Source organism: Sorex fumeus, unplaced genomic scaffold, assembly GCF_029834395.1.
Source record: "Sorex fumeus unplaced genomic scaffold, SorFum_2.1 ptg000063l, whole genome shotgun sequence".
In the NCBI taxonomy this organism is placed as follows: domain Eukaryota; kingdom Metazoa; phylum Chordata; class Mammalia; order Eulipotyphla; family Soricidae; genus Sorex; species Sorex fumeus.
The window spans coordinates 40,044,387-40,067,339 of record NW_026606120.1 but is presented as its reverse complement, the minus strand read 5'-3'; the positions used below and the strand labels follow the sequence as shown (position 1 = coordinate 40,067,339).

General features: G+C 44.5%; 2 protein-coding genes and 1 non-coding gene across 3 annotated transcripts in view; all 3 read left to right on the top strand.

Moving 5' to 3' along the window:
- Positions 1–1,464, top strand: part of LOC130035000 (protein mono-ADP-ribosyltransferase PARP14-like) — a 54,321-nt gene extending 52,857 nt beyond the window's left edge. The window contains 3 exon segments of the mRNA XM_056126491.1: positions 570–626; positions 629–747; positions 1,441–1,464. Of these exon segments, the coding sequence (XP_055982466.1) occupies positions 570–626; positions 629–747; positions 1,441–1,464 (200 nt within the window).
- Positions 1,465–5,379: 3,915 nt separating this feature from the next.
- LOC130035171 (protein mono-ADP-ribosyltransferase PARP14-like) overlaps positions 5,380–22,953 on the top strand; it is a 62,903-nt gene continuing 45,329 nt past the window's right edge. Inside the window, exons 1-6 of the mRNA XM_056126709.1 lie at positions 5,380–5,566; positions 11,036–11,169; positions 11,442–11,475; positions 11,617–11,853; positions 14,882–15,112; positions 20,414–22,659. Coding sequence (XP_055982684.1) covers positions 5,380–5,566; positions 11,036–11,169; positions 11,442–11,475; positions 11,617–11,853; positions 14,882–15,112; positions 20,414–22,659 — 3,069 coding nt within the window. The remainder of the gene's footprint in view (positions 5,567–11,035; positions 11,170–11,441; positions 11,476–11,616; positions 11,854–14,881; positions 15,113–20,413; positions 22,660–22,953) is intronic.
- On the top strand, positions 17,761–17,867 carry LOC130036257 (U6 spliceosomal RNA). Its single transcript, XR_008794310.1, has one exon. It is a non-coding gene; the product is annotated as a U6 spliceosomal RNA (small nuclear RNA).

The window sequence follows — 22,953 nt, the reverse complement described above, 5'->3', positions numbered from 1 at the left end:
ATTTTAAAGGGTTCCAAGATGTGGCTCAGTTGTAGAGTGTGTGCTTTACATGATTGAGGCAAAGAGTTCAATCCCAAGAACTGATATTGTTAGTCTTAATGCCACAACAAGTACAACCAAATGTGCAAGACCTCAGTAAGCATGTGACTCTGGACGTTGTAATGACATTACAATGAAGAGAAGAAGAGGGGTCATTCGTGTCATTTATAGCAATAGGAAAGGACCATGGAAAGGACCATGAAGGAATGATGCTAACTGAAATAAGTCTAACAGAGGGCAAATATTGTATTATTTCACTTATGTGTACGATTTGGAAAAAGGACTTAACTTATAAGTTAAGTATTAACTGTTAACTCATAAATACAGAGAAAACGTTGGTGGCTTCCAGAGGAAACAGATGGGAGGTAAACAACATGGATGGACAGGATTTGGTAGTGTAAACTTTCAGTTATAAAATAAGTAAGGTAAAGATGTGTGCCATGGTAAGGAAAAATTTAATGATCTAACCTCACCTTTATTCCTTTTTTTTAATATAGCACATTTGGCCAATACAAAATAATTTTTCCCAGAAAACAATCCCTTGGTTTTGGAAAAACAAACTGAAATGGCAGTTTTTCAAGTGTGTGTTGACGTGTGGAAAGTGCCCTCTCCTGGATACAGAATCTGATTATAAAGGAGCAATATTCTTGTATCAGTGAAGATGAATGTATCAAAGACTTTGATGAAAAGGAGTGCTTTCAGAGGGGGGTAAGTGAGGCCCCGCCCCACCCTAAGGAACCCAAGCCCAGCAGCCAAAACCCTCCAGAACTCAACCGCCACCATGCTCACAGCTGCTATCCACACACTCGGGCCAAGCCTTACCCATAAGTGAATCCACAGAAAACCCAGGTATGTGGGATTTGTGACTGAAAACTCCAAGTTCAATGGAACAGGGAGTGGGTGAACTCCCCCCGTCTCCCCCTGTTTTCAACAACTTAGCAGTCACGCCCACAAACCACCTCTGACTGGCGCCAGATAATCTCAACAGCCATGATGCAGGGACTCATAAATTCTCTCAGAAGAAAGCATAAAACGACTGGCCATATCCATGCCACTGGACCCCTTAACAGACTGTTTCATTCAGGGCACCCTGGAGGAGGGCGGGTGACTCTCCCTGCCCCAAGGCTAGGAGCCCCAGCTGCCAAAATCTCAACCGCTCCATGCCCATGTCCATTCTTCACAAGCTCAAGCCAAGCCTCACCCATGAGTGAACCTATTCCTGGACATCTCATACCTCACACCATTAATATTCCAAGAGCAGCACAGCACATTTGATGGGGTTTAAAGGAGAGGTAACCAATTCTATAGGGAAATAGTTTTTACAGATATATATATATATATATATATATATACACATTCATAAGGCTCAACCTTTAACAACATGTTAATGATCTCTTATAGAATGGCTCAATGGCCCCTATGTGAAATACAACAGTCTTCACACACTTTCCTCAAAGAAAATGTTTTTGAAGCACTTTCAGCGGTTTATTCATAATAAACAATGCAAAATAAATTATTTCAGTTCAGCTTTGGGGCAGAGATTGGGATTTGGATGGGAACCTCAAAATACAGTGGTGGGAAGGTGTAATGGTGGTAGGAGTGGTGTCCGAATATTAAATGTAATCAAATATTGTGAACTACTGTATAAAATAAATTTAAAAAAGAACTCGAGTGTAACAACTATAAATATACATATGTTAACTTTCAACTTAATATCAATTCCTATAGACTGTGATACATTTTTTTTAACTTTCATTGTCTCTGGGTATTTTTTAATTTCTCCTTTAATTTTCTAACTTACTCAGTGTTTGTTTAGATAACTGTTGTTTAGCCTCCACATGTTAAAATTTTATATCAGATGTGTTATCCGACCCGAGTATAGCTCTACCTGCTATTGTAAGCTAGACAGCTAAGGAGGAGAAGGGTGATGTCCGAACGGTGGGTGTGAGCTTTATGTCAATAGTGATCACAGGCAGGCACAGCAAGAGAGACTGTCCAGGTCTCCAGATGCAATCAATCAGAAAAGTGCCTGCCTCACAAGCTGTTCTGTGCATCTTCTCTCGCCTCTGACTAGAGGCAGGAAACACTAGGTCAGTGTCTCTCAACCTTTTTCAGAGTGTAATCCCCAACCAACCTTGTTTCCTTTCCATGCCACCTACCTCATCCTACTGGTTGTCACCCTAATCTCATGCTATGCTCCCTCATTTATAAGATTTTCATCTGTGGCCCTCTTGAAATATCCTGGGGATCCACAAGAAGTCACATGGCCTCCAGTTAAGAAATGCTGCTGCTGTGTGAGCACAAACCCAGCAGTGGCCCCAGGTGTGGCTAGGACAGATGCTCCCCAAGGCCAGAAGCAGAACAGAGCATCCTTATAAGGAGGTCGCAGGTATGACTTGCTCAGCTCCAAAGTTTCATACTTGAATCTCCCCTGCCACTAGGACTCTAGCTGCATGCTTCAGGAGTCACGGCCTAAGCTGTCAGTCCCCATCTTGGACAAGAGATGAACTAGCAACTGTGGGAATAATCTGCTGGCCTGAGGCACCCCAGAGGCAAGAGTTTATCTCCCCCTCAGCCCTAGCTCCTTGACTGCTGCTGGTGCATCTGCAGTTGTCAGCTCTCTGTCCACTTCCCCCAGTTCTACCACTATGGACCACTATTCCCAGTGTCTCCTGGTTTCCCAAGGACAGTCTCTCTGTTTAGTCCATGCTGACTGCCCCCTCCCTCTGGTAAGTCAGTGTTTGAGAGTCCCCCCAATAATCTATTGCAGTTATCCAGCCTTCCTCACAGTCCCCTCATCTCTCCCTAAAATCTCAGGGCTCCCCAAGGCCCGTGATTCACTTCTTTGGTCATTTAGTCGACATACAGGTATTTACTCCTCCCCCAATAAATTATATTTTAAAATGTAATTACAACTTCCTAATTATTTTATTGGTTGCTACTATTATCCTATGCTTGAGTTATTTGTATGTATTTATTGCATGACTGAACATACAACTGTGTAGCTGTTTCTCTCTTTTCTACCCTGGACTTGGTGATGGCACACTCACAGCTTTCAATCTGCCACAGAGGTCTGTTTTTTTTTTTTTGCTTTCTCGGGGGCTGCACATCTTACTGTGCTCACATCTTACTCCTGGATCTGTGCTCACAGATCACTCTTAGTGAGCTCTGGAGACCATATGGGGTGCTGGATATCTAGCCCTGGTCAGTAGGCAGGGCTGAGAGAGGGCAAGGGCAAACACACTGTGGGGGCGGGGGACACAAGGTCAACAACTGAAGCCGGTCTAAACAAGGTAGCAAGGAAGACAGAAACTTCACAGGCTGGTAATGTTTAATAATCCACTCCTTCCAGAATGTTCTGTCCTTGGTTTTCAAGACCTGTCATCCGATCTTTTAATGGCTCCTTCCTGGTCCACCCAAGCAAGAATGATGAGCAGATTTCTGTGACAAGATATAGCTCTATAGCACTGTCCTCCCGTTGTTCATTGATTTGCTTGAGCGGGCACCAGTAACATCTCATAACAAATTGTGAGACTTGTTGTTACTGTTTTTGGTATATCAAATATGTCACGGGTAGCTTGCCAGGCTTTGCCGTGAGGGCGAGATACTCTCGGTAGCTTGCCGGGCTCTCTGAGAGGGGTGGAGGAATCGAACTCTGGTCGGCCATGTTGGCTGCGTGCAAGGCAAACGCCCTACTGCTGTGCTATCGCTCTAGCCCTGACAAGATATATTGATGACAATTAAACAAATCCTTGGGGAAAAGACTAAAGTGTGAATTAAAGTTCTCACTATAAGTCACTTGCCTTGGACATGGCCAACCATGCTTCAATCCCTGGCACCACATAAGGTCATCAGGAGTGATTCCTGAGGCAGGAATAAGTCCTGAACACAGCCTGGAGGGGCTCCAACCCCCAAATAAAAATAAATCAAGTGGTTTAGTTCCTGTAAATTGATATGTGTGGAAAAACAGAAAATTTGATTGACCAGTGCTAGATCTTCAAACTCTAACAGAGACAGAGAGAAAGAACAATGTCTGCCATAGAGGCAGGCTGGGGGGCAGGGGGTTGGGGGTGATAGGAAGGAACCCGAGGACACTGGTGCAGGGAAATGTACTCTGGTGGAGGAATGGGTGATGGAACCCTGTGTGACTGAAACCTAAAATCGTGAACAGCTTTTCAAGGTCTATCTCACAGTGATTCAATTAAAAAAATAAATATTTTAAAAAGGCCCAAACTCAAATAGGCGCACGCTGATTTTAGTTGTGGTCGAAGGAAATAGCGCCATCTGGTGGCTGAGAGGAAGCGCTGGCTGGCCCTTCTGTGCGCTTCTGGGATCCCCTGAGGCGGTGCAGACCTCAGGATGAATGCCGTCCTCAATTGGAAAGCTGGGCAGAGGGGCGGGGTTGGGGGAGCATTATTCTGGGCCCGGAATAAGAAGTCCAGAAAACTCCATCTCTTCCCATGTGCAGATTTAGCTTCAACGTTGTTATGAAACTCCAACCCTGCTGGGAAGTCGCTGCGATCCCTGAAAAGGCCTGCCTCTTTCCTCAAGGAGAAAGTCATCTGCGGGGAAGTCCCCCCACCCCCCACCAGATCTGCCTGTTTCTGTACCTCCTCTCTGCTTCCCGGTGCAGTGAGAAGAGGGGCCCCTTCCCGAGGCTCGGGTGCCTCCAAGAATTCTTCCAATTTCTCCCACGCCCCAATCTCCACCTGCCCTCCCTTTCTCCCAGCGTTGGGGAGACCCGCCCTTCTCCGTGCACATTCCTTTAAGCAGCCTGAAAATGAGCCACACCCCAGATGCCACCGGGCGGGGGGCGCTGGGCTTTGCGGGGACACCTGCCTCCTTCCCCAGGGTCCCGGGAGCCCGCGCGGCTTTCTGAGCCCGGGACACTAAACTCCCCTCGGGTGCTCGCGGCCTCCCAAAGGCTCCAGAACCACCGTGACTGCCCGCTCCCTCTCCTTCTCGTCTTTAACGCATCAAAACAGGGTGCAAAGGGAGGGAAGCAAGGTCGGTTCCGAGCTTCAGATGCTTCAGAAAGGCCCCGCCCGACCAGTCCCTGAGCCTTGCGAACATTTCGCCTGGCCTGTGTCTCGCTGGCGAGACCCCAGTTCGCCTTTGGCCGACGGAGTCCGTGCGGGTCTGGGGGCCCGCAGTGCCGCACGCGGGGGGTCCCGGCCGGAGCCCCGAACGAAGCGGCCGGGTGACCACGGCGGCGGACCTAGGTGCGACTATCACAGGTCTCCAGCAAGTTCCGTTTCCAGGAAACGAAACCGAAAGGGCCGCGGGGCACCCGCCGGGTCCAGGCCGGGCGCCGCAGTCGGACCGCGGCGCAGCGCCGGGATGGCCGCTCCCGGCTCCTTCCCGCTGCTGGTCGAGGGCTCCTGGGGCCCCGACCCCCCGCGGAACCTGAGCACCAAGTTGCAGATGTACTTCCAGAGCTCCAGGAAGTCTGGCGGCGGCGAGTGCGAGGTGCGCCCGTGGCCCGGGAGCCCGGGCCGCTTCCTGGTGCTGTTCTCCCCGGAGGACGGTGAGGCCCGGCTGCGGGGAGGGGGAGGCGGGGGCGGGAGGGTCCGCCCGGGTGGGGGTGGGTGGCGGGCAACAGGTCCTAGGGGGCGCCGGCAGAAGCGTCCCGCCCATGCTAGGAACGGTAGGCGTGGGCGTGGGCGGGGGCGCCGCGGAGGGGCGCCGGCAGGAGGGTCCGCCCAGCGGCAGGGAGTGGGGGTTCGAGGGGACCACCTGAGGGAGGGTCCCGCCCAGGTGGGGGTCCGAGGGGCGCCGCGCCGGCCCAGTGCGGGGGTGCCGAGCTCAGGGGGCAGCTGAGAGCGCTGGTGAGCTCAGGAGGGGCCACCGCGCAATTTGCAGGACCCGGCGGGTTCAGCGGGGCGGCAGCTCCCCTAGACCTGGGTGGGCTTCCTGAACGCGAGCTCGAGGGCTGCGGGGGTTACGGCGACCTTAAGCGGGGAGAGACTTCCTGGGAAAATTTCATGCAAACTATTGCAGAGGGAGAGGTCAGTTAAGGCAGCCGGGAAGGGAGTGGACAGGGCAGGGGGGCGACTGAGCGGAGGTGGTGATGGTGGTGGTCTGGGGCTAGTGCTGGGGGCAGTACCTCCAGGCTGGCGTGAGAAGAGCGCTCGCTGGCGCTCATGCTGGTAGGCAATAGAATAGAATTTGCACTTGTTAGGTAAGAAGGAAAAGATCTTGGGACATTTTATCAGATGTAGAAGTGGGGGTCCTTTTATTAAGAACAGAACAGAACTGGATCGGAGCGATAGTACGGCGGGTAGGGGCTTGCCTTGCGCACGGCTGACCCAGGTTCTATCTCTGGCACCTCTATGGTCCCCTGGTCCATCCAGGGGTGATCCCTGCTCACAGAGCCAAGAGTGAGCCCTAAGTATCACTGGGTGCAGGCAGACACTCGAACAAAACACTGGATGATGCCTTCCTCCTGGTGAAGTTGTTGGGGTACATTACGCTGAGAAAAGTTTGGTGGAGATCCCAGTCCTGGCTTGAATGACAAAGAGAATGAAACGGTGCTGTGGAACCATGGTTAGGGTTCTGGAACCTGAGGCCAGGCTGGTGTTCACAAGAAACGAAATAGTAGGAATAAAACAGTTTTACTCAGATGCCTTCACCGAGAAAGTAGATGGTGGACTTGTTCCCAAAACCCACCTTACTCTGGGGCATGGAGTTTAGAAAGGGCTTTGGAAGCAGCAGGCAGCAGAAAGGGGCAGAGAGCAGCATCCTGCTGAGGCTCTGGGGACACCAGCCTGTGCAGAAACCTCCACTGCAGGGCTCTGTTCAATCTGTTGTCTGTGTGACAGTATCTGAAACTGCATCTATTGCCTGTCCTTTTCTCTCGTTTCTGATTGACTCATCAATTAGCACAAACACATCATTTACACAAACATTTCTTAATATTAGGAGAAAGGAAGAGCAAGGGGTGAGAGAAAGATCTAGAAATTCTGTGGACAACAAGATGGGGTTTATAATACCTACTCCTATACACTTTACCCACAGTGGCAGGAGAGAGACCGATGGGAATCCACTTTAGGGAACTGAGTGTTTTCAGTGTGGGGGGGGGGGGTGGGGGGAGGGGGAGAGACACACTGATTTCTGCTGGGACGGACAGTGGCCATCACAGCTTTTAAGAGACTCAATCTGTATTCCAAGGGAAGACAAAGTGGCAACTTGAGCAGTGCCAGACAAGTGTGGGGTGAAGATCCGCGTTTGTGCACTGTTCTGGACCTGTACCTAACCCTAAAGGACAGTCACTGCTCCGCTGGAGAGAGGGGAGGCAGAGTCCTTGACTGTGAATTTTAGGTGGGTGGAAGGAGGAGCTCCCTCCCGTGTGCAGTTGCTGTGCTTTGGGAAGGGAAAAAGCAACACCCACCACTTTCCCCTTGGTCAGGGTCCTGCCGGGTCAGCCTGGGCTCAGGGACAGCTGCTCCCAGAGCAGCCGTGTTCCAGTGGGATCTCCTGGTTAGGCTTGTGGAAACCACTGACCCTGCCGCCATGTCCTGCAGTTAGAGAATCTCCTGGTCAGAAGAACCACAATGAAACTTACATGGAATGTTCTAGGTAGGACTGAAACAGGGAAATGAAACTGAAACAGGAACTCAGTGCCCAGAGAAGTTTGGAGGCCACTGAGTAGAGGACAAGAGACCTGCTTGGCCCAGAGCCGTGTGGAGACAAAGTCGGGGTCCTGGGTGTGAAGGTAGAGAGAACGGGTCTCATGGCTGCCACGTTTGAGGCTCTGGGTTCAATCTGGAAACTCAAATACATAAAAGAAATAGAACAAAAGTTCTCCCGGAATTGATCTCACCCAGGAAAGTCCAGAGACAGCAGTGCTGTGTGAGTCATTTCCCTACTGTGGATATCAGCACAAACCCTGTTCCTGGGCACTTCCGTCTTTGTACACTCCCATTGTCCTCAGGGCAAAGCCTCTTGAGGGCCATGGAGCCCGTGTATCTGACTGACAGCAGGGTGAACAGACACAGACCTTGGGGTCCCAGGGTGGAGGTAGGAAAGTACACTTTTAACCAGCACCCTGATGCACTCAAGTTGGAGAAACCCCTTTGCATGTTGGGGAGTGAGTGGAAGGGAAATAATGATACAACCCACAGTCAGGGAGAGGAGTCCTCAAAGCAGAACTGAGTTCACTCTCCCTCTGACCTTTCTTCACAGCTCCCAGCCCACCTCCCTTTCCTCCTAGGCAGCCCCCCAGGCTGCTCCAGTGACCCCTTCATGTTATCCTCACAGCACACACTTGTAACTTTCCTGTTCCGAGTTCTGAGAGGGTGGAAAAATCTCTTTTCCAGTTTAGCTTCCACCCAGAGGGATCAATAAGTAGCAAGTTGGGGGAACTTCTGACAGAGAAGGCCTCTGCTGCTGCCCAGGTCATGGTTCTCTCCTGCACGGAGGCCCTCCGCCCTCCCCACCACTGAGCGTCCTCCACAGGTGAGGCTCAGAGTAGGGCAGGACTTTATCCCTGCGTTCGCCTAGTGGTAGTGAGCCCGACCACATGTGTGTGGAAACCAGTGCTAGAAGCAGAGACTGATAGGAAACTCTGTCTTAGAGCTACTGAATTTCTGAAAAGCTCAATGAAAACTGACATAAGATTTAAAGAAAAAATATTGAATTACAAAGCTACAAAGATATTTGTGATTGAGTTTTAGGTATACAATGTTCCAACACCAATCCCTTCAGCACTGTCCAATACTTTCCACCAACATCCCAGTTTTTCCCCGCCCTACCCCCAGCCTGGTTCTGTGGCAGGCACATTGCCCCTCCTCAATTTTCCTCAATTTCCCTTCCCTAATATGCCCCCACCAACCCTGCACAGTGGCAAGCTTCCGACTAAGGTCTTGAAGCCCTGGTTTAGCCCTGTGCATTCATCACTCTTTCTAGCCACAATTTGTCTCCTGATTCTTACCGGACTTTTCATGGTGGGGGAAAGCATCAACCTCTTAACCTAAACATGGGTGTTTAGAGAGGAGGAAAATGTATCCACAGCAAGGGGCTGCCATCAGAGTTCAGCTCCTCCTCTCAGACCCACCTTTTCGTTCCCACCTAAGGTCACTTACTGGAATTGCAGCCATCTGCTCTCTTAAAATAGTTATGACTTTCCATACATACGCAATCTTATATGACACATTTGGAGGTCTGGACAGGGCTCAAAGTCTAGGGAATTAAAGAGATTGCAGCACAAAGTCCACAGCTCCAAGAAGTATGTCTGCCAAACAAAGGTATTTTCTTGTTTCAGAGATTTCCTAGTCTTCAGTGCTCAGTCTGGCTGAGGACAGCCCTCAGGAGCCTGTGGGCAGCCAGTGCCCTCCTCACAGGCCATGAAATAAAAGACTATGAAAAAGTCTCCAAATCTTCTTATTGAAAATGTATTTATTTGCTTTCATTCCTGAAGGTTTTTTCACCAAATGTGGAATTCTAGGTGGATAGTTTCTTTTTTCCCAACACTTTAAATATGCAGGTGCACTGTCTCTCTGGTTCCTAACTTTTGAGAATAAATTTTCAGTCATTGAAGTTATTGTTCCCCTTAGATAAAGAAAGTGGTGTGTGTGTGTGTCCCCTCCTTTTAAGGCTATTTAAAAATTTTTTGTTATTTTGTTTTGAAGTAAAAGAAAACAACAGTAACCCTTGCATCCTTCCACCTCTGTTCTCATCACCCAGAAAATCCCCTTCTGGAATTGCTGTTCTCATCACCCAGAAAATCCCCTTCTGGAGTTGCTTTTTCTTTTTGTCAAAGTCCACTAGATTATAATAATTTTCTTTGTTCATCAACTTTGTTTCCATTTGTTCCATATGTAGGGAAAGTCATCTGATCTTTGTCTTTCTCCTTCTGACTTACTATGCATTGTATAATTCACTGAAATTGCATCAGTTCACTGAAAAATGTTAGAATTTTATCCTTTTTTGTAGTTGAATAGAATTCCAAATTATATAGATACCACATCTTTTACCAATCATCTATCAGTAATTTAAGTTGTTTCCATATGGTAGGATAAATACATTTAGAGGGGCATATAGAAATCAGTGGTCTCTGCTGCTCATACAGGAATTCCCTTGGGATTGCAAACCTGACTTTATGGCTAGCATATCTTTAATTACAGTCCTCATTGGTAGTCACACACTCTTGTTGTGTTGATACACAGTTTCTCTGATCCCAAAGATACTGGCAGTTCCAGCCAATAAAGACATTGAGACCTTAATCAGCTCATCTAGTTGGCAAGTCCAAGTCTTGAAACTGTACCACCTCTCCAAAAATAAAGGCTCACCTCTGGTCGTGCACTGAATTCATAGCCATTCCAAAGCAGAAATTAGGAGCATAACCTCTTAGTGTCCCATTTTCGGAACTGAGCAAAGATAAATAGGTGATAAACCACAGAGTTAAGACAAGAACAGGAGAAGTGAAAAAGTATTATAAGGTTGCATCAGCAGAAACTGGAAAGCAGAAGCAATAGTAAATGTTATGTGGAGCCTGGAATGAATTATTTTAATCACTGATTATACCAAACACTATATGTTAGCAACCATTGTGTATGTTAAATGAAAATTGTTCACCCCAAGAAGCAATGTAGCTTGTAACTAGCATATAAAAACTCACATGAACTCCACTCTGGGCTTGCTCCTTTTTGACAATAGCCTCACAGAGTCCATGAGCACAAATAAACAGGGTACCTCCTACTTCTCAAATATTTCTTGGTCAATTTTTTGTAACAATTCCACAGTTGGAGGTGCTCTAGGGCTGCCAGGGCCACACCCAACTGTGAATGGAGACTGTTTAGTGCTGGGATCAAACCTAGGGGTTTTGATTTCAGGAAAGTGATCTATACTTCAGCTACAACTCCAGCCCCTATGCTTCTGCTGTTTTCATTGTACATATCTTTTGCTGAAAATGGACTCAATCATTAATGATCTGATGCCTATGACAGTCATGGAAATCTTTGTAAGTAAATACTGATTAACTGTTTTAAAATTTTAGTTCGGAAGAGAGTTCTGGAGAGAGAGAACCATGAGTTGCAGTGGTCAGGAAATGGACCATTTAAGTTAACCCTCAGCTTGCCCCCAACCACAAATGAAGCCAATGATTTTGGTGATGGGACACTTCCAACACAGGTAAGTAAAGGAGAGGAGCTTCTCACAAGGTGTGTAGGATGGAATCCCATTAAGAAAAATGGAATGAATAAGAAGTATAAATTGAATAGGGGTGAGAAAAGCAACCAACAATGTGAAGGAGGGGTGGTGATAGGAAAGGTATTTGGAACAATGAATGAGGGAACACTTTCTTTTTGATATTGGGCATGCACAGAAAAAGTATCAGAGACATTTTTCTCAGGGAAAGAAATAATCAATGACTTCTTATTGAAACTTTTGTGTTTGGGTTTCAGGAACCCAAGTCTGAAGACCTTGTCAAACAACCAGGTAAGGTGTCCTTGACTGGGAAATTTTACTTTTATTCAAGATGGTACTTAAGATATCATCACCCTGTTCTTGAAAACACTTTGATAAGACTTTCATAGATAAATATAATATCATTTAATTCTTTTGTTCCTGGATAATCAGACATGTCAGAAGAAACTGATACAATCCACTATGTCAATAAAAGATCAGAAAACATTGAAGATACTACAAAAGAACCTGTTTCACCTTTGGTTGCATTTGAAAATCTCAGTACCACGGTTGATGATATGATGTTGACCTTGTTAGTGGAGAATGTAAGTGGATTGTCCAGTGATGACTTTGAAATAGAAGTAATACGAGATTTTGAAGTTGCCGTAGTGACCTTTCAAAAACACATAGGTAAGACAGAATGACAATTCATGTGCAAGTTTTCTTTGTACCATATTTGGGAATTTGTGACATGCAGAGAGTCTGACTCATTTAGTGGCTATTTATAGAAAATCCTAAGTCAATATAATTTTAATATTTAAAAGGATCAAGGGCTGGAGCAATAGCATAGCAGGTAGGGTGTTTGCCTTGCACAGGGCCTACCTGATTGGCCCAGGTTCGATTCCTCCACCCCTCTTGCTACCAAGAGTATCTCGCCCATACAGCAAAGCCTGGCAGGCAAGCTACTCATGACATATTCGCTATGCCAAACGCAGTAACAACAACCCTCACAACGGAGATGTTACTGGGCCCATTCGAGCAAATCAATGAACAACGGGAGGACAGTGCTAAAAGGATCAAATTGGTATTAAAATAAAAAAGATCAAGTTCTGCTATGTTAACTAAATTGACTGTTATTGTACTCATTTTTTTTGGGGGGGGGACACAACTGGTGGTTCTCAGGGGTTACTCTTGGCTCTGTGCTCAGGAGCCACCCATGGTGGACTCGGAACCATGTGGAGTACCAGGAATAAAACCCACATCAGCCATATGCAAGATAAGCATTCTACCCACTGAGTTATACTAGTGTTTTAGAAGTGAGGCAGAATGATAATGCACTGGGTCAAAGCAATATTTTAGCAGGAAGGGCACTTTGCTTGCATTCAGCCAGCCCAGGTGTGATCCCCAATACTCCATATGATTCCCCAAGCACTGCTGGAGAATAATTCCTGGGTGACTAGCCAGGAGTAACCACTGAGCACCACAGGGTATGACACTCCCCACCCCCACCCCAGCCTCATCCCCCCATACAAGATAAGCTAACACACTCAAACAGTAACTAAACTCTATGGTTATTAAATTGATTCCAACTGAGGAGTCAACATTTTCTCATGTGTTTTATTTGAAGAAAGTCAATATTGACTGGTTACCAAACTAGACTTACACAGTATTAATAGTAATAACAAGCACTCATATAGTATTTACTATGAGCTTTGTACCACATTAAGCTCTTATCTGTGTTTATTTCTCTAAATTCTTAATTTATTATTGTTATTATTATCTCCTCCCCACCCCCCATTTTGCAATGGAGCAACCAGAGGCAGAAAGAAGCTAATAAATGGAACAACTGAATTTGAATCCAGGCAGCTCATTTCTATACCTGTGCTCCTTGGGGCTTATATTCCATATACAGGATGAGTAACAGTGTGCCATGCAGAAAATGAGTGTTCTTTAGGTCATTGTGGAGAGTCCACAGATAGTAGCTGAGTTTAGAAGACTTGTTTCTGAAGAGACGAGAACATTTTCCAATTCCTGGTCCTGATTGTCCAATGGAATGATTATGAGTTCAGTTATAGAGTCAATGTTCTGTTCTGTCTGTAACTAACTATATGAGTAGGTCTACCCCCGTGGACTTCCCTTTCCTCATCTGTAAAATGGGGATTCTAATACCTACCTAATCCAGTTTCTGTGAGAATTTAGTGATATAATGTTTGAAAACTCTTCACAGAAAACTGACACAAGGTAAGGTATCATCCTTTAAAAGGGGAGATATACTTTTTTCAAATGTATCTTATAAATAACTTACTGTTAACCTATATGGACTTGATTTTGTTTATTGATGAGAAATCTTGAACTACTGCTATCACCAGTCACTTGTCAGGAGGCTGTGAGTACAGAGATTAATTGTCCCTGGTTCCTAAGCCCGAGAAGCTCATGTGGAAATAAATGGAAAAGATGAAAGAGGAGGAACTACTTCCTGAGATCTGAAAAGGCGACATCAGGGTAGGAGCAGAGGGGCCCAACAAGACTCTAGGTTTTGTCACTCTCTTCTGTAGTGTTAAGTCTCTAGCAACACCAATTCCCCAGTATGTGCTTCTTCATACCAGTGATGTCTCCTCTGCTGGAAATGTTTCCTTCCCTGATCTTTTCTGAAAATTCCTCTAATCCTTGGAATCCTAGGCCCACTTACCTGGGAAGCCTTGACTGATTCCTAGTCTAGGCCACCCACCTCCACTCAGAGAAAGGCAATTTGTTTACTTTCCAAACTTTCTTCTCTGCAGAATACTGATTTTGCAAGGTGTATTACATTCATCTCTGATGTACACATTCTAGCAAATTCTGTGCTGAAGCTTCATGGACCCATCATCAGTATTTATCCATTTGAAAGAGATAATTGGATTGAATCCTAAAGGTAGAATAAGACAATAAAAAAATGAAAACAGCATTTTTGTCACAGGATATTGTATAGCACTGTATCCTCCCGTTGTTCATTGATTTGCTCGAGTGGGCACCAGTAATGTCTCCATTGTGAGACTTGTTGTTACTGTTTTTGGCATATCGAATTCGTCACGAGGAGCTTGCCAGGACCTGCTGTGTGGGCAGGATACTCTCGGTAGCTTGCTAGGCTCTCCAAGAGGGACAGAGGAATTGAACCCAGGTAGGCTGTGTGCAAGGCAAACGCCATACCCGCTGAGCTATCGCTCCAGCCCAGGATATTGTATATGCAAGGAAAATGAGAAGGGGTTTTCGGTATATTCTAAGTTTTGCGACAACGTGGAAACTAAAAGGAAAGACAGAAAATACTCAGAGATGAAGCTTGGGATTTGGTTGGAAGTCAATCAGCCACATACATTGTAAACCTAACCCAAGAGTATAAAATCATGCCTGTCAGTAATGGGGAACCGTGACAACACTTGAGAAGGGCAGAAATGAGAATATCTGTGTTGTAGAGCAAACACTCAGGGAAATGAGAATACTTGTAGAGAAATCACTCGAGGTTGGGGAGGGCTGGGATTGGTGGCAGGAAAAACTTGCCCATTTCTCATGAAAAAATAAAACAGTTTTTAAGGCATGTAAATTCTCATGTAGGAATTAAAATCTAGCACCTTAAATTTGTGGTTTAGCTTTCATTATGATCTCAGCTAATCTTCATTTTCTTCTGTGTATTATAAAGATGTAGTCATGATTTTCTTATTTATTAATTTGTTTTTATTTGTAGATATCATGAAATTTGTTGATGATTGTGCCAACCACCGTGCAGTGAGAAACCTTTGTCCACGGCTTCTGGAAGTAACAAAAACAATCAGGGTTGAAAACTTGCCACCTGGTGTGGATGAGCAGAATTTAAAAAAATTATTTGAAAATCCTCAGATTGGAGGGGGAAGAGTTTTAAGGATTGAATGTTTTCCTGAAGAAAGTTCAGCTCTGATTGAATTTTTTAACAAAGAAGGTAATATCTTTAGCTTGGTTTTGTTCATATTACATGGTATAAATTTAACCATTTTTTTATTATTACAAATATTTTATTTTATTTTTTTAATTTTTTTAAATTTTTATTAGATATCATGAGGTACAGTTGTAGACTTACAGATTTTTGTGCTTGGGTTTCAATTATGCAATGATCAAATACCCATCCCTCCACCAGTGCCCATTTCCCACCACCACGGATCCCAGTATCCCTCCCACCCCCCATCCCCCCATCCCACTCTGCCTCTGTGGCAGGGCATTCTCTTTTGTTCTCTCTCTTATTGGGTGTTGTGGTTTGCAAAAGAGGCAATGGGTGACGATCATGTTTGGTCTATAGTCCACTTTCAGCATGCTTCTCCCATCCTGGGAGGATCCTCCCAACACCTTTATTTGTTGTTCCTTCTCTATCTGAGCTCCCTTTTCCCCTAGCATGAGTGGCTGGCCTCCAAGTCATGGAGTAAAATTCCTGGTACTAATCTCGGCCATTCTTGGGTGTTAGTCTCCTATTTTGTTAAGTTTAACGATTATAGCTGATGTTAAGAGTAGCAGTTAATAGCTTTATTTTTATTTATAGTTATATATATCATCGTAAATATAATTAGTAACTCTATCTGAGTTATGATTAGCAATGAGTTTGATAATGTTAAAGATGCAATGTCAAGTTTTTGATAGGTATGAAGTAACTTCCTTTTGAGTGTCCAGCTGTGTTAGATTGAAAAATGAGTAGTTCTTAGAATATTTGAAATTTTGTATTACAAAAAAGAGATTATTAGTGCTTTAGCTGGATACTTATTAGACATTCTTATTCAACAAGTTGGGTAGAGAAGTACTCAAAACCACACATTGTTTCAGTAAAGTTTCTTCTTGTCTGTGAATGTTATTCAGAAACAAGTAAGTGGGATAAAAGGAAACATCAAAAAGGGAAGAACAAATGGCCAAAGGCAACAGAACCTGAGTACTGGTTTACAAAATTAATTTACCATGGTGGAGAATGACAGGACTGGGAAAATTGGAAGGAGACTCTGGGGGAGGAAGTGGTGCTGGAATGTTATATGCTTTAAACCCTATTATGAGCAATATTGTAAATACAATGCCTCAGTTTTTAATTGGAAAAAAATTAAATCCATGGGGTAGTTTTATATTATCCATGATGCCTTCATGATTGTTTGATTGTTCTTTGTGATGATCCTGTGCAAATCTTGTTCCACTGAACCTGAGAGTTTTATAGAGGTTGCCAGTTCTCTGAGGCAGGTGCAAGGTCACCTTTAAGATTGCATTGATGGTCAGAGGCTGAGTGGGTAGCAACTAGAAGACCCTCTAACAGAAGAATAACACTGTGTCTGTAAGTAAAGGATCATGTGGCATCCTATCCATTTAAGATAGTTTCTAGAGTAAGGGAAACTTTTTAAGTTGAAAAACCAGAGTGAAAGAATGTTTGAATAAACTGAAATCAAAGACATAGTTTTCTTGGGCAAAGGGAAAAAAGAAGACTACCGTTATGTGTTCCTTAAATATCCACCAGTCTGATCTGAGAGCCTGGAATAGAGCAACATAATGTTCCCCAGCATAGAAGTCAACCTCCCAGCCTGCCATGGCAGTGCCAGTTCCAGCAGTTGGGTAGCATGAGACAGCTGAGTAACCTCCACAATGTCTGGTCCATGTGCCTAGTAGCTAATAGGAATGCTTTAAGGGTTATGTTAGACCGAAGGCCCCATGAGACATATAGGGAACTCTCCAAGAGTCCCCTTTGCCCTGCCCTCTTACACCATCTGACTGTTGAGCTCACCTTCTCTTTACACTCATTCCCTCTTCTAAATGGTCTAGGATACACAGATGTCCTTGTAATCTGTTTTTAAAATGAGGAAACAGGGGTGCAGAGATGTAACATAATCTTACTAATGTTAGTTAGTAAATGATGGGGGCCGCATTTGAATCTGGCTAGTTTGGCCCCCAAAAATATTGCTCTGAACATCTCAATTTTTCCAATATCCTCTTCACCTATCACATTAAATTTTTCATATAGAATATTGGAGCACTTAGTCCGAAACTAAGTTTCTCCTCATCTGGGAGAATTCTTTTTTTTTTCTTTCATTTTCCAATAATTTTTTATTTTCTAAAAAAAAAAAAATAGAAAAAGCATTTCAGAACTAAAGCAGGCATCAATAATGAGGTATACTATAGATAAAGCTGGATTAAAATTTGATTTTAGCAATACTATTTAGTATTGTTTTTATGCAGATTGTTTGAGAAATATAAGACATCATCCTTCGACATTATTTGATTCATCTTCACAAAATATAATCTATACAATCTTCAAGGAAGGACTCTTATGTAGAGTTTTACTGTGATTATACCATAGATTCTCACTGAATCTGCTTCATAGCTAGCACAGATAGATGCAGCTGCACTTTCTCATATGAAAGAAACAGAATTCGGACTTTAAGGCACATTAGGTGACACTTGGCATGCTGTTGGGTCAGCAACTGCAAGTTCACATATTGACTATGGTGCTTACTAGCCCTGTGATCTTGTGCAAGTTACTTTAATCTACCAATGCTACTGTTTTCTGAAGTCATAGCTTATGTTACTACTTTCCTCTTAGCAACATTGTGAGGTATAGAAGAATAAATGGTGCTCGCTTTGGCAGCACGTACACTAAAATCGGAATGATACAGAGAAGATTAGCATGGCCCCTTTGCAAGGTTGACATGCAAATTCATGAAGCGTTCCATATTTTTTTAAAAAAAGAATAAATGATACCCACAGTGTGAACGTTATGTGTGTGGCAACTGGATAAAACTGGTTTAAGGCCTGGATAAGACCATGTCTTGCAACTGAAGCTTTACGTGCGGACTTCTGCTCAGAATGCACCTTCCCACATTCTTTTTGTGACACTGGTTACTTCTATGGGAGCTAATTACCCACAGGTGAAGGGTTTTTTTTTTGACATTATTGCACAAGCATGCCTGATTTGTCTTTTTTGTTTGTTTTTTTGGGGGGAGCCAGGCCTGACTGTGCTCGAGGGTTACTCCTCATTTGTGCTCGAGTATTACTCCTCATTCTGTGCTCAGCGATCACTCATGGGAGTAGTAAGGAATGTATATGTGGAGCTGGGGGATTGAACGAGGGTCAGCTTCCTGCAAGGCTCCTTACCCACCTTTTTTTTTTTTGTGGAGGCAGGGGCACACCTGGCTGTCCCTGAACACAGCCTTACTTTGGCTCTGCACTCAGAGATCACTCCTGGTGGGCTCAGGGGACCATATAGGGTGCTGGGGATCAAGCCTGGGTCAGCTATGTGCCCTACATGGTGTACTTTTACTCCAGCCCCACCCCAAGCATGTCTCGATCCAGATTTTTGAGGACCAGGGGAGGGATGTTTCTAAGGAGTGCTCAGAGGCCTTGGGTCCACTCCATCAGCACACAATCACTTCATCAAAGGGTTCAATGTGAGGGTCAGACATTGCAGTGCTGTTCAGCCTGTGGTGCAGGGAAGCACTAGGGACCCCACAGCAGTGCTGGAGATAACCCAAGGTGGTCACCTATTAATTCTAGTTCCTTTTGTTATTGGATCCATTGTACCTGTCCAACAAAAATACAAAATGAGCAGTGATTTGGAATAGCAGAGAGCTATCCTTCCCCTCCTTCACAAGGAGGTGTACATGCCAACACAACATTTACACAATATACCCTGAGATGGTCCTAGTGACACTGGCAAGAGGGATTTAGTGTCCTGGAAGAAGAATGTCAGAAATTATGCCCTCAGATTTCCATGGCAGGGGTCTCCCAGAGGCTGTGGAACCACTGGTAGAGGGAAAATAACATGGTTTGGGATCACAAGAACACTGATCTAAATCTTACCGAAGATATTCACATCTATGTGAAACATTTTAATTTATATAAACTTTCCTATCCTTGGTTTTATCCCATGTGAAAAGGATAAGAATAATAGTTCCTCTTTTATCAGAGGTTACTGTCAAGAGTCAATGAATTGAATATAGGTGAAGCACTTAGACTAGCGTGACACATGGTTTACTATCATGACGCCTATTTCTGCTCTTAGAGACAACAGTGAAACCTAAGTTATGCGTTAAGACTGAAAATTGTGGGTCTGCACATGACATTTCCATATAAGCCTCATTTTGGTTTATTTCTATATTTTATATTTTTTTCCTCCCACCCCACTTCACTTAAACACTGTGGTTTACAAAATTGTTCATGATGATTTGTTACAGGCATTCAGTATTCCAACACCAATCCCACTGTCACCTTTCCTCCACCATTGTCTCCTATGTTCCAACCAACCTTCAAGTTTGCCCCCATAGCAGGCCCATAGTAATTTATTTTACATTGCCTGTTACCAATAAATTTCTAATAGAATGATAAAAAACATTTTCCTTACTGTCACTGTCCTCCCATTGATCATCAATTTGCTCGAGCGGGCCCAGTAATGTCTCCATTTTTTGAGACTTGTTGTTACTGTGTTTGGCATATTGATTACCCGTGGGTAGCTAGCCAGGCTTTGCCGTGCAGGCAAGATACTCTTGGTAGCTTGCTGGGCTCTCCGAGAGTGGCGGAGGAATCAAACCCAGCTTGGCCGGGCTGGCTGCACGCAAGGCAAATGCCCTACCACTGTGCTATCGCTCCAGCCCATTTTCCTTAGAAGAAAATTATTTGAAATTGTTTTATCTCACCATGGGTACATTCAGTCCTAGTGTGAGGACTTAGTTCTCAGACTAGGTTACTAAGCTGTTGTTGCAAGTTAAGTTCTTTGTTAATGTTTTTGTTAGTCAAGATTGGTTGGCTTCTATGCTATATACCATTGAATCTGGTGTGCTACTAACTGAATTGTCAGTGTTGTTGATTCAGGAGATATCGCTCCAGAAAATCCAGAATACTTAACTGGGCAGCCCAGCTGGAGTTAAATTTTTACTAGGCAACAGATAAGCTTCATTTTGAACAACAAAAACACTACACGGAGACAAACATTGTCTACAGCGTTGTGACCAAGCTTCTAAATATTTCATATCATAGTGGTGGTAAATAAAGTTATATCAGAGGAGCATAAAACAGTCTATTTAACATCGATGTAGAGTGATCTTTCCTGCTAAGTTTGAGCCATAAACATGGGATATTTGTGCTGCGTTATCCATATCCATTTCTATTTGGTTACTTTAAGAGAGACCTGATGTTTAATTTACTGTCATATTAACATTAGAATTTTTATCTGTGATAGGAAAGACTTTGTCATCACAATATGCTTAAATTTTATTTCTTTCCTCTTAAGTCCTAGACACCATCTTGACCAAGAAAGTTAAACTCAATAATATTCCGCTCTCTGTGTTCCCATACTACACCTCACTGGGCACAGCTTTGTATGGAAAGGAGAAGCCTCTGATTAAACTTCCAGCACCATTCAGAGAATCTCTGGATCATCCCTTATGGAAATTCTTCCAGAAAAGGAATCATCTGATTGAGGAGATAAATGATCAAATGGCACATTTCCACTGCGAGATGACTTGGTCCCAAATCAATGGGGAAGTTACCATCAGACCTGCAGCCACACTGGTCAATCAGGGAAGAAAAAAAATCAAAACCTGGCAGCATGACATTTCCACAGTGTTCTCTGACCTCAGGTGCAAATACAAGATTATCTCGTTCAAGGTGGACGGAGTTGTCTGGGATGCCATAAAGAACAGTGTAGAAGATGATCGTCTTTCAATTGAGTTTGATACAGTTATGGAGCTTGTCACCTTGGTGGGGAGATCAGAGGATATAGAAGATTTTGAGCCACAGATAAAGGAATTGATAGAAAGTACCACTGAAAAACTTAAAAGAGAGCAGCAAAGTCTGAGGGAAAAACTGCTCCTTTCCTCAGGAAAGTATTCTCTGTTGTGTCAAAGTGGGACACTGGCGGGTGTCCAGACCGAGTTCCCAGAGATGGCAATGATTTATGATGAAACCTCTCAGCACCTGTGCTTCAAAGGACTCCCTGCAGATGTGTATAAAGCCAAGTGTGAAATCCAGGAAAAGGTGTTCAGCATGTCCCAGAAGAACATTCAGGTTTCCTCTGAGGTTTTCCATTTTTTACAACAGGTAGACTCTGTGGAATTTTCCAGGTCTCTTTTTATAGAACAGAAAATTCTTGCAGTGTATGAGCTACAGTCTACAACTGTTCTCTTAACCAGCTGTTCTTCTGAAGTCCTAGCAAAAGCTGAAAAGCAAATGATGGAAGCTTTAAATTATAAGCGTGTAGAGGTTGAAGACAGTAAAGTTCTTGATGGCAGCAAATGGAAAGATCTCATCAGCCATTTGCAGACGTGTTATAATTCTTCCTCACAGTCTGTAATAATCCATGAGTTAACTTCAGAAACCACTGCTGAGGTCATCATAGCAGGCTGTGTGAGAGAAGTTAACCTAGTCTACAACTCTGTGTTTGACTTCCTGGAAAAACACACAGACATCGAAGGGTTAATTGAAGTCAAGCCTTCCTTAGTTTTTTATTATTTAAAATCAGAAAAGAAAGCATTGAGCCACCAGTTAAAGGCGAAGAATGTGCAGGTACAATTTAATTCAGAAAGTAACCCAAAAAGCATTTTACTAACTGGCCCCAAGAGCCAAGTTGGGGAGGGAATGAACCTTCTCAAGCGTGCCAGGGACTCAGTCTATGTTAGAAGTGTCCAGATTGACAAGCCAGGAGTCAGACACTTCTTCCAGGAAAAAGCTCGGTTTTATAAAAGTGAGGTGAAAAGGCAATTTGGTTGTTTTATTGAACTTCAGGAGAATGAAGAGAAGGAGGGAGGTGGAAGTGATGGCCAGAAGTGCTACCTCAGGATGGATGTGTCCCCTGGGGTGTCACTGAGTGTGCAGCAGGGCAACCTGACCCGGTTTCCGGTGGAAGTAGTGGTCAATGCGGCCAACGAGGACCTCAAGCACTTCGGGGGCCTTGCGGCTGCTCTCTCCAAAGCCGCGGGCCCTGAGCTCCAAAGTGACTGTGACCGGATAGTGAAGAGCCAGGGCAAGATTCTCCCGGGCTGTGCCATCATCTCTAAAGCTGGAAATCTTCCTTATGACCACATAATCCACGCAGTCGGACCCAGGTGGGAGAAGGCTAAGGCCCAGAAGTGTGCATACCTGCTAAGGAGAGCTGTGCAGGAAAGCCTGCTTTTGGCTGAAGAACACAAGTACCAGTCCATCGCCATCCCTGCCATAAGTGCTGGTCTCTTTGGCTTTCCCATAAGCCAATGTACAGATAACATTGTCTTGGCCATCAAGGAGCACTTCCAATTTGAGTGTGAGGAACACACCTTGAAAGAGATTTGTCTTGTAGATGTGACTGAGAATGCTGTTAAGGCCTTTGCTGACGCTGTGAAAACTCTATTTAACGACAAGCTGCCTGGTACTGCTTCCAAGCCCAGTGTTCCAGCCACTGTCCTGCCAGACTCACAGGAGGATCATGGAAACAGACAAATTCTGAGAACCCCGGGAGGCCTGATGATGCTGATGGTTAAAGGCGAGATACAGAATGCTACGGTGAGTGTCCCCAGCACGGAACATCAGTTTAGTGCTGTGACCCCAGTATCAGCCGTTAGAGAAAGATTGGGAAGAACAGAATCAGTAGAGCGATTCTCTGCCATGCCCTCCACCTCTGCTGCTAAACTGTGTCCTTAGGAAGCTGCTACCTCACCAAGACCTGTATGTAGGATTGGTCTGCCGTCTGTGGAAACTGAAAGTAACACACAGATGTAACACATTAAATATTCACATGCACATGTGACCTTACATACTTACTGATATTTACTCAGATTCTTAACCCATTTAAATAAC